This window comes from Leopardus geoffroyi, chromosome A3, assembly GCF_018350155.1.
Source record: "Leopardus geoffroyi isolate Oge1 chromosome A3, O.geoffroyi_Oge1_pat1.0, whole genome shotgun sequence".
Lineage (NCBI taxonomy): Eukaryota > Metazoa > Chordata > Mammalia > Carnivora > Felidae > Leopardus > Leopardus geoffroyi.
In genome coordinates this window covers 3,650,355-3,664,738 of record NC_059336.1, presented here as the reverse complement: position 1 = coordinate 3,664,738, position 14,384 = coordinate 3,650,355, and the positions used below count along the sequence as shown (strand labels likewise).

Sequence of the window (14,384 nt, the reverse complement as noted above, 5' to 3'; positions counted from 1 at the left end):
GACAGACACGTCTTTGTGCCTGCTTCTCTCTCTCAGCATCACGTCCTGGGGGCCCATCCACGTCGTGGCGCGTGTCAGAGCATCGTTCTTTTGGGCGTGTGATACGGCGCAGCCGTGTGGGAAACGGGCTGGCCCGTGAAACAGGGCACAGGGGCGCCTGGGTGGCTCAGTCGGTTAAGCATCTGACTTCAGCTCAGGTCAGGATCTCCCAGTTCATGGGTTCGAGCCCCGCATTGCTCTGCACTGACAGTACGCAGCCTGCTTGGGGTTCTGTCTCCCTCTCTGCCCCACAGGCACTCTTTCTTTCTCTCTCTTCCAGAATAAAAAAAAAAAAACACAAAACAAAACCTGGAACAGAAGACCAGAAATCCCCCTCCTAGGTGTATACCCCAAAAGCACTAGAAATAGGTCTTCAAGCGAGCACTGGTCCACGAGTATTCCCACAGTGCTGTGATGGACCGACAAGCAAAATATACAAAGAGGTAGTCCTTTTCTTTAGTGTTTATCACATCAGGTGTTGTCACTTTGGCAGGAATCTGATTGCGTCCGGAGACAGTCCTCCCCTTGGCACAGGGCCGCCAGCCTCACTCTCTGTCACGGCGCCCCTTCCGCTCATCGGCTCCTTGCCTGATTCCTTCCAGAATGTCTCTCGGGAACCCGCTGGGGCCGAGCCTGCAAGGCCCGTCCCGGTGGGGAGAGTCTGAGGGTGAACACGCCAGAGGAGCAGGGCCCACGGAACCAAGGACAGAGGACGCGCTGGCACTGGGAACCCAGGGACAAGAAGAGGTCGCCTGCAGAGGAGGGAGGAGGGAGGGATGGGCCCCTCCAGGAGCTGCCAAGTGTGGGGCTGCGGGGGTGGGAAGAGCCCCCGGCGGCCGGAGTTGCCGGTGAGGGAGAGGCCAGGGCTGAGGAACAAAGTGGGATTTTATTCTGATGCCCGTGGAAGCCCCTGGAGCAGGTTAAGCGGGGTGAGGTGGGGGGAAGGGATCGTGGCATGACATGACCGGGGTCAGACGTTGCAGGCAACTGGGAGCCGCGAGGGGGGCCGGGCCTGGGGTGCGTGAGCAGAAGACAGTGCAGGTCAACATCTAGCTGTTGCCACCCATTTCTCCTAGACCTTGGGTCTGGGAGGGCAGGGCCGGGTCTCGGGCCCAGAGCGGTGCTCAGGAAGGAGCACTTGAGTGTGAGTCCGTCAGTCCAGTGTGCAGTGCGGCGGGGGGTGGACAGAGCTGACTGCCGCGTGAGAGCGGCTTCCGGGGGCCCCACAGCGGTGGAGAGCAGTGACTGGGGCCAGGGTTAGCCCTGCGGCCATCAGCTGGGGCTGGCCCTGCCTGGGGGATCCCCGGGGGCTGTCTCCCAGCAGCCAGAGACTCTGGGCATGCTCCGAGCGGGCAGGTGTCACCGGCTCTTGCCTGTTCCCAGAAGGTGTGCGCTGTGCAGACTTGCTGGGTCGCTGAGCCGTCTCGGCCCCGCTGTCACTTCTGTGATGGCACCAGGGGAGCCGGGGCTGGGACAGGGCCTGTGGTGAAGCTAGGAGCCACCGGGACAGCAAAGTGCAGGTGTTCAGGCAGGATGGCCTTTGCTCTCCGGGGAGGGTCTTGGGGGCAGCGTCACATCAACCCCTGAGGGGCCAGAAGGAGGCGGCGTGGGGCAAGAAAGTGTGGCTAAAAAGCATCAAGTTCAGAAAGAGCTCAACTTGGTAAAGCCTGAGAAACGTCTGATTGTGTAGGATTATAAACTTCAGCTACCCCTGCACTAGGTCCCGGGTTAGGGACAGTTGGTTCTCAAATGCTTGCTGAGCCCTCACTGAACCCTCCTGAGCTCTGTGTTTGGGCCTGAGCAGGGGGCAGTTACATGGGACACACTTGGTCCCTGCTCTCCTGGGAGAGCCGAGAAGGACATTCAGGTCACGGATAGGCAAATCAAGAGCTAATTCTAAATTATACTGAAGTCTATGGTGAAAAACCCATAACAGGTGGGTATGGAGGATGGGACCGTGAGGTACACGTAGGAGTTCATCAGGGAAGAGTGTTGCCTCCAGAAGGACTGGCATGGGGGCAGCCCTGTGTCAGGAGAAATTGAGTGGGAAGCAGAAGGGAGATAGTGGAGGGAAGCAGGGGGCGTGGGTGGAGAACAGCTTAAAGAAGCAGTCACCTGGGGCGCCTGGGTGGCTCAAAGGACTCTCGAGTTCGGCTCAGGTCATGACCTCATGGTTTCATGAATTCAAGCCCCGCCTCGGGCTCTGTGCTGACTGCGCGTGGAACCTGCTTGGGATTCTCTCTCTCTGCCCCTCCCCCGCTCTCTTTCTCACTCTCTAAATAAATAAATAAATAAATAAATAAAAGAAAGTAGAAGGATTGGGGTCACAGTTGGGGTCTTGTGTTTCACCAGAAAAGTCACAGTGACATTAAGCAGGAAAGTAATGCGAGGCCCTGCTGGGGGGGGGGGGGGGGCGCGGGGCAGGCTTAAGCGGATGCTGGGAAACCAGTCTGAGGCTAGAGTTGGAGGTGGGTAGTGACACTGGCTGGACCCTAGGGGTCAGCAGCGAGAGTGAAGGTAAGGGATCCTGAGCCAAAGCCATTCCTTCCCGCCTTCTTTCTTCTCCCGGCGTCCAGTGGGACTTTTCCCCGAAGACGTTTCCGAAGGGACCACCTAAGGCAGGGGTCAGCTCCCAGAGCACTTGCGCCTTCCACTGGTGTTTATAAATCAAGCTTGATGAAAGCGTATCCGCGCCTATTATTTAGGTATTGCGGATGGCTCTCGTGCAGCGGCCCGGTAGTTGCCACAGAGATTGTCTGGCCCTTTACAGAAAGCATTGGCCCATCCCTGACCCGAGCGGGATGAACGTGGGGCCCATTTTCAAGACGCAAATCTGTTGGCTCAGACTCTTCCCAGCCTTTACGTGTGTGTAATTCCTCTCAGAAATGCTAAAAGCACGCGTATTTCTAAAAATTAACATTTGTCCATAAGCTCTGACTGGCATATAAGAGCCTCATGTCACACTTTAGCGTGGAAGGTCTGGGCTGGGGCTTGGGCTTTGAAGGCAGGGGGGAGTATTACTTATCTCCATTTATAGTGCGATGCTGACGTCTCTCGGTGCGCTGTTTTACGGTTTATCCTTTCTCTGAAATACGCGTTTTTCTCCCCTCTGTAGAAGACCTTTAGGCGGCTGTCTCTAAAAGCAGCTTTTCGTCTTTGCAAAGCCCGAGGGCTTCTTGCTGAGCAATTTCTGCAGGGGGTTGCCGGTGTGCAGGTGCAGACCAACCTACTAAGCGCGATGCCAACAACACCGGTGTCCGAGACGCCACAGGTGGCTTCCGGGTCCCCCCTTTCACCGTCCCCAACTCCACGGCCCTCGTGGTCTAATTCCTCGTTCCAAACCCCACGCAGCCTTTTCAGACCCACCTAGATTTGCAGATTTGAGCTGATTTTCACTTGGAGAACCGGCCATATGTCTGGCAGACATCAGCGACCATTGGCAGGATCACGGGGTTGATGCTAAACAGATGGTTTCTCTCGTCCCGTGCGCTGGTTTTCCCACCAGACGTGCGAGGCAGAAAGAAACCACTTTAAGGAGGCCTTGGTTTCTGCACTGGCGTCGGGGTGTAGATGGTACCCACTGTCCCGTCTTTGTTTTCTCCTCACCATTGCTGTGCGGGGGCCCCGGGCAGCTACATGGCTCAGAGCCGTGGGAAGTTTCAGAGCCCAGCTTCTGCAAAGGTCTTAGAGAATCCCGTTATCTTTGGAACACAGATATTAGGGATAAGACTTTTATATTCCAAAAATAAATTGTCGTGAACACTTCTTAGCAGGAATACATTAAAAATGTTTTTTTAATGTTTCTTTTTGAGAGAGAAAGCGAGAGAGAAAGAGAGAGAGCATGATCAGGGAAGGGGCAGAGAGAGAGGGAGACACAGAATCCGAAGCAGGCTCCAGGCTCCGAGCCGTCGGCACAGAGCCCAACGTGGGGCTCCAACCCACGAACCACGAGATCATGACCTGAGCCGAAGTCGGACGCTCAACCTACTGAGCCCCCCCACCCCGGGCGCCCCCTGCAGGATATATGTTTAAACTGCTTCATCTCACGTCTCCTGCTCGAAGTCTGTTGTTGCCCCAGCCTGTGTGTGGTTATGGTTATGGCTGTCTGGGCAACGAGGTGTAAATAGGGGTTGCCTGATCTGTCTGTTTAGGAAGAGCTGGTGAAACAGCCGTATACGGTTGCTTACTGCAGGACTTCTCAGAGCCTTCACTGTGATCATTCGCGGCAGCCCTTCAGGGAGGGCTTCTAGTGTAGGCAGCGTTTTCCCATCGGTCTTTATCCACAGAGCATCTCCCAAGCTAGGGTTCCATGGAACATGCTTTGGGAAACACTGGTGTTGCCCCAATGCGAGCTCTACATCCAAAAGCCTGGGCTCCTGTGCCAGCCCTGCCACTTACCAGCTGTGTGACTCCATACGTGGGTCCTGTCCCTTCAGCCTCCTCTTCCCAAAGGGCAAATGGAGCTGGAAACGTAGCCCCTGCCTCCTGGGGTCGTTTGCTTGGAATGAACGTGCCAATGAATTTGGCGGCTGCCCTCGGCCTTCTAAACCGTGTTCTCCTATGACGAAGCGTCCGTTCGATCCGCAGGGTCCCGGGGCTCGTGTTCACTCCGACGCCTTGCCAGGGTCTCCTGTTGCCTTCCCTGTGTTTCTTGGGCGCCTCGGCTGACGGGCAGGGCCGAGAAAGCCTCCGTCTGTGTCAAGGGCTGCTCGTGGCGGCCGCCGGGGGAGGGGATGGGCCAGCATGAAGCCTGGAAGTTGCTTAGGGATTGTAATTATCTCCTGCCGTCCAGGGGCGCAGAGGTGACTCCGGGTCGCTGTTAATAACCAGTGACCTGCATTTGTTCACTCAGTCTATCATTCATTTATCCCACACACCGGGTGCCGTGCTGGGCGCCCGAGGAGGAGTGGGAGCCTGCTCTTGGGGTCCTCGTGGCCTTTACCGGTGAGGCTGCGGTTATCCGCACGGGGGCTGTGAGGGACCGCAGGTTCTGACGGACAGGCTCGCAGAGCCTCAGGAAAATCCCGCAGAGGTCCTGGGAATAGAGCCATCGGCCCTTAGAAGTTCTTCTCCCCCTTTTAAGTAAATTCACCCTTCTTCTTGCATCCCTGCCCTCTCCCTCCCCACCCCAGCGACCTGTCCCCGCCTCCACTCCCGGCCACGGTTACGTGGAGTGGACTCACGTAGGTGTTCGGCTCTGGGCCCTGGTTCTGTCCGTATTGATCAGTGCTCCCCAGATATCCTGCTCTAAGGTCGTCACTCAAGAATTTTCCAGGAAGGGGGACAGTCAAACCACAGTCCTTGTACATCTGGGAGACTTAAAATCCATTTTGAAAATCTGGGTTTGGAGGTTCAGACGCGTCCTGGTGGTGGTTCAATTAAAACACCGAGAACTTCCTTCGTAGACAGCTGTCAGGGCACATCTTTCGTGGCCTGGCCACAAGCCATGGGTCTTTCGATGCTAAGTGCCACGGTTTTGCTCCACGCTGCTATGATGCTTAGGTCTGCTCCAGCCCTGGCTTTTGCCCCTCATCCCTGACAGTGCCGTCTTTACTCGCTCCGTGTGATCTAGCGAGGGGGTTAGGATGAGGGCTTTTGGAGCGGACCTCCTGACTTGTAAGCATCCTGTCACCTTAGCTGTGTGACCTGGGAAGGTTATCTCACACCTTTGTGCCTCCGGCTTCCTCCTTGTCACATGGGGGATGAAAAGACTGACCTGCCTGCTGAGGTCTTTTTTTTTTTTTTTTTTTTTTTTTTAAGTTTATTTATTTATTTGGAGAGAGAGAAACAGAATGAGAGAGCACATGAGCAGGGGAGGGCAGAGAGAGAGGGAGAGAGAGAATCCTGAGCAGACTCCCCACTGTCAGCACAGAGCCCAGCATGGGACTCAAACTCACAAACTCAAGATCACGACCTGAGCTGAAATCAAGACTCAGACACTCAACCAGCTGAGCCACCCAAGCGCCTCTGCCTTCTAGGGCCTTGATGGGAACGAAAGGAGCTGATTCGCGTTCGGTGCTCAGGACGGGGCTTGTCGCACAACACAGCAAGTGCTCTGTAGATGCGCTGTTGCTGGAACAGACCTGGGTGTTCCTGATCCTTCCCTGTGCACCAATGCCCCAGGTGGAGGGCTTTCCCGGCTCTGATGAGGGCTCTCACTCAGCAACATCTCTGGATCCCTCCCTCCTTTCTGTGCCGGCCTGCGACCCTCATGCTGCCTGTCCCCTCTCAGAGAGCCTCCCTGCCTGCAGCCTGGCTCCCTGCAGCCGTCATCCACACGGCACTCGGTGAGGCCCCTTCACAGCGCTGGTCCTCTGTGCCTCCCCTGCCCTCCCCATTCCAGAAACTGAGCTCCAGGATGAAGGCTCTCAGATTCGAGTGCACAGACCCACGCTGGCAAATTGGTAACACCAAGGACGACACAGTTTTATTCATTTATGTATATTTTTAAATGTTTATTTTTGAGAGAGAGAGAGAGAGAGAGCAAGCAGGGGAGGGGCAGAGGGGGGGGGGGGGACAGAGGACCTGAAGCGGGTTCCACACTGTCAGCCCAGAGCCTGACGCAGGGCTGGAACCCACCAACCGTGAGATCATGACCTGAGCCGAAGTCGGACGCTCAACCAACTGGGCCACCCAGGCGCCCCCGCGTTCTTATTCACTTATCAATATACTTTTAATTAAAAGAGTCCTCTCTTACCGTGAGGTTATTTTCTGCCTATTATTTATGGTCAGTGGTGGTGATAATACATGACAGTCTCGTGCAGGTGTATTTGCGTGTGTGTGCGTGTGTGTGTTGGTCGTTAATCGGCAGTGTAGGAAGTTGGCATCTCTGAGCACATCAGTCTCCCGCGTGGAAGTTTTACGGGGCTTCTGGACCTCCGAGATGAGGACGCCAGACCTTGCTTTTCTGCCTCATCTCCCATCGCCCAAATACCACGTCCTGCCGTGCTTTGATGGATTCGCACCCTTTATTCAGCTCCTCAACCTCCAAGGCCGGAATCAAGTATCACTCGCCCCCCAGCAGCCTTCTCAGAGCCCGCCTCCCTCCATGCAGAGCAGCTCTGGCCCCAGGCGGGCCTCAACTGATGCCTGCTGCCCGAGTTTGGGAATGAATGAATGCAGGAAGCAAGCGGAAAGCGGTCTTCCGATTTTGGCTGATAGAGAGGGCGTCTGTCTGTCTTCCCTGCGAGGCCAGCCACTCAGCTTGTGGGGGTCATCAGCGAGTGGGGGTCCCCTCCGTGGTGTGTTTTGGGGAGAGGCCAAGTGCTAGAAGAGGGAGACAGGTCAGTCGATGGAAGATGGGGAAGCAGAAATGCCCGGGGTCACTAAGGAGTGGACTCTGGAGTCCGATGGACGGGGGTTGGATCCAGGCGCCAGACTCACAGGCCAAGCAGGTGTTTATTTGAGTACCTCCCGTGTGCCAGGCACCAGTAAAGATGCCAGGGGCCCACGGTGAACGAGACAGCCACAGCTCCTGTTCTCACGGACAGGACTTCGTTTGTCCAGGTGAGAAAGACAGATGGCAGTTGTAAACAGTACGTCCCGGGAGGATGTCCGAGAGCTATTGGAGCGAGGCTGGAGGGGATATCATGAAGGAAGGGGCTGGCCCTGGGCCAGGCATGAAAATGAGCCCGTAAGCTCAGTGAGCTCAGTCATGGTGGCCTTCCCGGCCTGGTCCTAGAGCGGTACCTCAAGGTAGGTCTGTGGGATCCATCGGTGGGGGAGGGAGGCAGGGTTGGGGAGCAGGAGAGGGCTGGAGTGTTGGGGGGCGGAGCGGGCCGGGCCACCTGCCCCATCCATCATTGGGGAACCCGGGACGCCTCCCGCCTGCCCTGTGGCTGCCAGTTCCACTTCCTCACGCAGATGTGGGGAAACATGTTTCATTAATTAACTGCTAATGCTTCACAGGTGGCAGAGGTGGCCCGGGAACAGCCCCGCTGTGTCATTCGGAGGCTGGAGGGATGTGCTAATGTGTCTGCACCCCCGGGAATGCCCCCGGTGGGGGAAGGGGGCTCCCCAGCAGCCCGAGAGAGACACTGGGTGAACTCACGGGCTGGAGGTAGAGGGAGGAGGGCAGGGGGGCCAACCGCCCTCCCCCCGCCCCGGGACACACGCATGCGGGAACACAGCCACTCCTGCATACACACGTGTCCCCGTGCACATCCACCCTTGGTGTGCCCAGGAGGACACACACCCGCCTCTTGCTCACACAGACCCCCGGGCACACAGTCGGAGAGAGTCGTGCCCTGTCTGTCCTCGAGGTGCTTGCAATCCCTGCGCTGGAGGGTACAGCGTCTGTTCTGACGTTTCTGTCCTTGCGCCTGGTCCTGGGCTGAGCCCCGCGGGGGGGAGGCGGAGGAGGGAGGGGGTGCTGGGGGTGCAGCCCTCAGCCCTCTGGAGCCTGCTGCCCTGGGCTTCTGCTCCCCGATGACAGCAGGTCCCCGAGGCGTTGCTCAGACGAACGTGTCTGTCCTGGTCGAGCGAGGCGGATATTTGCTAAGTGGACAAATCAGATCTTTTTTTTTTTTTTTTAATATGAAGTTTATTGTCAAGTTGGCTTCCATACAACTCCCAGTGCTCATCGCAACAGGCGCCCTCCTCGGTGCCCATCCCCCACCCTCCCCTCCCCCCCACCCCCCATCAGCCCTCAGTTTATTCTGTTTTTAATGAGATGAAGATCCCTCAATGGCTCCCTGCTGAATTTCGAGTCAAGTTCGAGCCCTTGGGGCCCCTGCCCTTTCTGTGCTCCAGGCTGTGCGTGAGGACCCTGTGTCAGAGGGGCTTTGGGAACCCCGGTAACCTGCTCCCGCCACTAGGGGCAGAGGTGGGGGGGCAGGGAGTCCAGGGACTCACATGATGATGGTGGGGAGGACGGGGAGGGTGGGGAGGAAGGCGATGGCGAGGAGGGAGACTCTGCCCCTCGGCCCACGTTCCATGGGTTCAAGCAAGCCACGTGGCCGAGCCCCGGGCAGGGATTTGGGAAGTCCCATGCCCTCGGTTCCCCAGCGAGGCCAGGGCAGGCGTGAGGGTGCAGGGAGGGGTGGTGCCAGCACGCCCTGCCCCGTTAGTGAGTGACAGAGCCGGGATGTGAACCCCAGATGCCTGGTTGTAGCACCTGCTTTCTTAACAACTGCACCCTACTGCCTCCCATAGCATGCTGCGTGCCGTGAATGTCGCCGCGCAGGGATGATGACGACTGTGAATAGGGGGCGGAGATGAGTGGGTGGCCGCCAGGAGCAGCTCTGGGGAGCTACACAGACGTGGTGATCAATCTGCACTTTGTGCTACAGGAGAAGGGCAAGGGCAGGGAGCGTGCGGGACGGCGATGTGATCAGTTATATTTGTAAGGGCGGGGATCGCGGGCAGACCGGCTGGAAGGCCTTGTGGGGCATGCGGGGGAGCCGCCGGCAGCTGGTGGCCTGGACCGGGGTCACGGGTTCTACTTTGTGCTGCTCTGTTTTTGCTTTGGCTGCTAGGAAACTCGGAGCCGTGTGTGTGCCCTCCTCTGGATTTCTGCACTCATCGTGTGGGGCATGTGTGTTTCTGTGACGCCACCTTTTGTGGAGTGGTGACAATGGTCCATTGTCCCTCTGCACATCTCTGGGGATGTTCCTTTTCACACCAGCCCAAGGCCTGGGAGACCTGGCCAGTTCTCTACCGCAGGACAGCGGCTCTCCTTGTGCTGTGTGGCTCTGACCCACACGCTTGAATCTGGCGCCCGTAGGCAGGAGAGGATAGTAACGCACAGTAAGCTGCCTCTGGGAGGAGAAGGGCCTGCCTGCATCCCGCGGCTGGAGCACGGTGCTGGGGAGATGGTGGGGGGGGGGATCCGCGACAGGTGCCCTGGGGCTTCCTTGGCTCCCCCCCCCCCACCGGGCCCCTGCTGGGTGCCGGGTACTGGGGACAAGCTCGAGCAAGCTCGTCTTTCAACAAGACACCCCTAAGCTTGTTCTTCCACGCGGGTTGCTTTGTAGACCACCGGGGACAGTCTCTAGTATGTACTTAACCCTCAATTAATAACAGCCAGAGAGAGCGGCCACACAACCTGGGTGGCTGGGACTGTCCTGCTTTGTGCCTTCTGTTGGTGTCTTACCCATTTGTGTCCTGCTCCGGGAGATAAATGCACACAGTCACCGTAGAGGCAGCTTCCAGATACGAGAGGGGTCCGGGCTCAGGCCCCGCAAGGTCATGCCCGACCTCCGGCGTTTTCTCGCTCTGTGGGTCCACAAAATGACTCACTGTTCTGAGCCTCAGTGTGCTTATCTGTAAAATGGATATGATAGGAGTCCTGTATCTCATAGATTTACTGTGAGGGTAAAGTTAGTTGGTACCTGGCCAGGAACAAGCAGTGACTTTTACTCCAGGATAATTCTTTTGTTCCTCATGTAATAGAAATTACTGTGAAAATTTCTACCAGAAGACAGCCATGCTGGCATGGTCTTAGACACCAGAGTGTCTATATGGTCTTAAAACGTAGTTAATATCATTCTACATGGATTGTAACATACTCTCAATCAACTGTGTGTTATATATGTTTACCTAAGTTTCCAGCCTCTGGGGCCACCCTGCATTTTCCTTTGAATGCTGGATGTCAGGGACGATCATTATCTTTATTTTACACATGTGGAAACTGAGGCTCGGAGGGGCTGGGTGCCGTGAGCCCTGGCTGGCTGCTCCTAGCCCAGGTGGCTCGTCTCTCGGGCGTCCATCACCTGGGGCGCCGGGCCAGGTCTGGCCCCTCTGGTGGCCTCCCCCTGAGGACCCTCCCGATACCCCCTCACTCCAGCCCTGCACATCCAGCATATGTGGGCCCCTCTGGGGCTTCTTATCTCTTTATAAACTCAGGCTCCCAGCCCCTGCTTATGCATCGCAGTGAGGTGAATTAACCCACTGGCTGTGGGACTAAATGTGTTCTGGGTGGCACGTGTGTGTGCGTGTGTGTGTGCGTGTATGTGTGCACGTGGGGTGTCCTGGCCGGGGTCCGGGCACCGGTGCCGGCAGCCATGCTGGGTGGGGAGCACTGGCTGGTCTGTGAACCCCCACCCGAGTGACACTGAGAGATTAAAACTCAGTACACCCAGGGCCTCGTCACTGCCCTGTCCCAGGAGGGGTTTGGGGCATCTTGAGCTTTTCCCCCATCCTCCTCGGCGCCGGCCCGAGCTCTGGTCTGAGCTGTGCCCGCGGGACAGGGGTCCGGGCGGGCAGTGGAGACAGCAGCTGTCTGGCTCACGTGACTCTGCACTTTGACCGTCTTGTCCGCTGCACTGTTTTCCGTTCTCACCGATCTTTTTCCTGAAACATCGTGAACTACAGAGCGGCCTGTGGAGAAGCATGTGTCTTTCTCTTCCCGGGCCCCACAGTAGCAAGTGTCCCTGTTGCTCGAGGGCTCCACGGACGTTTTCTCTGCACGTGCCAGCATGCTAGGGGCGCGGGCCAGCCTCGGGCTTTGGAGAATCACCGCTGGCCCCGTGGGTGAGGGGAGCCACGTGGGATTGGTGATCACCCGGCCCCTCCTTGGTGTGCTCCCCTTGCAGATGAGATGGACCCAGTCCCCCCAGCGCGCTCCGAGTATCTGGTCTCAGGGACCCGAACCCCCCCCGTGAGGAGGAACAGCAAACTGGCCACCCTGGGCAGGATCTTCAAGCCCTGGAAATGGAGGAAGAAGAAAAACGAAAAACTGAAGCAGACCACATCCGGTGAGCATGGGGGACAGGGAGCCGGTGCCACTGTCCCCGAGCTTCTCGATGCTGATGTTGTCTCCCCCTCCCCCACGGGGGGCGGGCTCCCACAGCAGGGGCTGCTCGGCCTTTGGGTCCCTTCCTTCCTCTGGCACAGGCCCCACCCACCCGGCTGGGGGGCGGGGCCAGCACCGGGCACACCTGTAGCCCACTGCCCGCCCAGACCCACGGGGCACACGGGTGGATGGGACCTTGTTCACGCGTACCTGGGGGTCCCTGCGGGGCAGGGAGGCCAGCTGGTGACGGCAGTCCTTGCCGACCACACTGCAGTAGCCCGCGCCCAGCCCCCACGCCCGGACCCGCGCTTCGGGGGCCTGCCGTCCCTAGGAGCCCCCCAGGTGATTCAGAGGGCCAGGGCCCTCATCTCGGCCCCAATTCCCGCAGGCTCCTCCTCTTGCTGGAAGCCAGGGCCGCCGGCTCCAGGGCTCCTAAGCTCTTCCCGAGGAGGGTGCCCACAGGCAGTGCCCCCCCAACGCCCTCCCACCACCGGGTCCAGGAGCCCCCTTCCGTCACTCACCTGCGGCCCCATCCTTACACCCTGCCGGTCCCAGCTCTGTGGGAAGTTGGGTCGTGGCGGGTTGGACCGTCGCCCCTGCCCCCTCGAAATCCACGCCAGGAGCTACGGCCACGAGACAACCACGCGGACACATGTGGTGACAGCCATACAGCAGGCCGTGATAGTGAGCAGTGACCAACCAGACACTCAGAGCACCCCCGTCACCCACGTTACCGTGACCCCGCCCATCTCAGGGAGGGCAAGCCGGTCCCGCGGCCAAGGTCTGGTTCTCGAGTGAGAGGGTGTCTTTGGTGAAGGGGAGGGGGGCCGGTGCCGTGAGAAGCAAACCCCATGGGCCTCGCCGCTGAGCTGTGCACCTGTTAGCTACGGCTGGAAACAATTAGTGAGGGAGACACGCATGTGGAATTAGTCTAGGCCTCGGGGACCAGCCTGGTAAGTGCCCGTCTCGGGCTGCTGTCTCTGACGGTCCCCAGGGCCCCTGTCTCCTTCCCAGCCCTGAAGCCGTGCGGCGTGCAGAGACAGGGCTACCCCAACAGGTCTTTCCCTCACACCTGTGACACGTTTTACAAATTATTTTTAACCCCCTGAGAAGCTGATTGACCCGTTCTCCTTGTCCACAAGGGCAGCACATCAGTGTTATTGCAGGAATCTCAAACACCTGTGTGCCAGGGACAGCGTAGACGGGGGACCCAGGCCCTGCACACTTAGGGCTCTCTGCCCAGCGGGGAGTGGGGCGACAGACCAGTGAGCATGCGTGCAAGCATGCGAGACGTCACGGCTCCTGTGGGGCCCCAGGGGAGCTGAGCAGGTGCTGGGGAGGAGTGCGGAGGGGTGGGGTGGGTGGGCAGATCTGAGAAGCCTCGGGTGAGGAAGCACCGTTGAACTGAGATGTGATTGGCCCCTTGAGAAAAGCAGGGCAAAGCATTGCAGCAGAGGGAACCGTTCACGCAAAGGCATGGAGTTGGAGTTGGGGAAGGCACCAGGGCCCAGAGCAGGGTGGCCTCCGTGACCTGGGGAGCCCCGGATGCTCTCTGGGCTGTGGGATTGGAAGGTTGAGCCGTGCAGGCCCCCTCGGCACTGTGCTGCCACCGAGTGGCCTGGAGGTTCGTCGGGATGCTGCGGGGTCCCTGTGGATGCATGGAAGGTCTCCAGGTTAATACCTGCAGGATCCCCACCTGGAGGCCCTTTATCAGGCATCTGGCCATCTCAGGAGCAGGACTGCATATCGTTTACTTATTCCGGACCATTCTTCCCCTCAAAGTGTGGGATGGTAGTTATTTCAGCTTTTCAAAAACGCCATTTCACAAGCACTATTGGTTAGCGTGAGAGGAAGTCAATCTGAAGGTGATTTCAAGACACTAACGAAGCCGGCAGTGGTCTGGGCGGGGCGGGAGGGGCAGCGTCATGGGGACGGCTCCCAGAGGCTGCAGTTGGGGAAGTGGCCCCGAGCCGGCACCTGCTGTGGGGGTCTGGCTCGGTGATAGGGGCGGCCCCCTGAGACGGGACAGCAGACCCTTGCAGCTGCCTCTTTGGGGTGTTGGGAGGGCTCAGGAGTCAGAGCAGACAATGTCCTGTGTGTGAGCCGGGCCCCCGTGAGCGTGACCCGAGCTGGCTGGCTGATCGCGCGGCTCTTTGGACCTCCACCCCCGTTCTGCGCACCCCTGTCTGTGAGGCTGGACAGCAGCCCCTCTACTCACACCTCCCAAAATCAGAGTTCAGTGTCTCAGTTTCGTGCATACTTCCGGCCCCTGGACATTGGATTGGAAATTGGACTAAAAAAGGAAATTATGCTCCCTTTGCCGGAAAACGTCTTCCTGCTGGTATGTTTGGCTTTTCCCTGTCCGTCTTCAGCTGTCGGTGTGAGCGCCCTGAGGGAGGCTGGCCCGGACATTCCAGCACAGCCTGGGCTTCCCAGACCCCTACCTCCCAGTCCCTCTGGTTCTGGGTCATTCCCCGGCCCCAGGTGTAGATGCTTCTCATCCCTTCTGGGTCATTCCACGGCCCCAGGTGTAGATGCTTCTCATCCAGCTTCCCCAGCGCTGCCTCCAGGCGGAGACCATGCCTGTCTGGCTTCCCCATGCCTTTACAAC

General features: G+C 58.4%; 1 protein-coding gene across 5 annotated transcripts in view; it reads left to right on the top strand.

The window, feature by feature from the left end:
- PHACTR3 (phosphatase and actin regulator 3) overlaps positions 1-14,384 on the top strand; it is a 214,912-nt gene that overhangs the window by 101,014 nt on the left and 99,514 nt on the right. For 4 of the 5 annotated variants that reach the window (XM_045444072.1, XM_045444070.1, XM_045444069.1 and 1 more), the window contains exon 2: positions 11,574-11,735. The exons of the other annotated variant lie outside the window; for it this stretch is intronic. In XM_045444072.1, the coding sequence (XP_045300028.1) occupies positions 11,574-11,735 (162 nt within the window). The remainder of the gene's footprint in view (positions 1-11,573; positions 11,736-14,384) is intronic. 5 annotated transcript variants of the gene reach the window in all.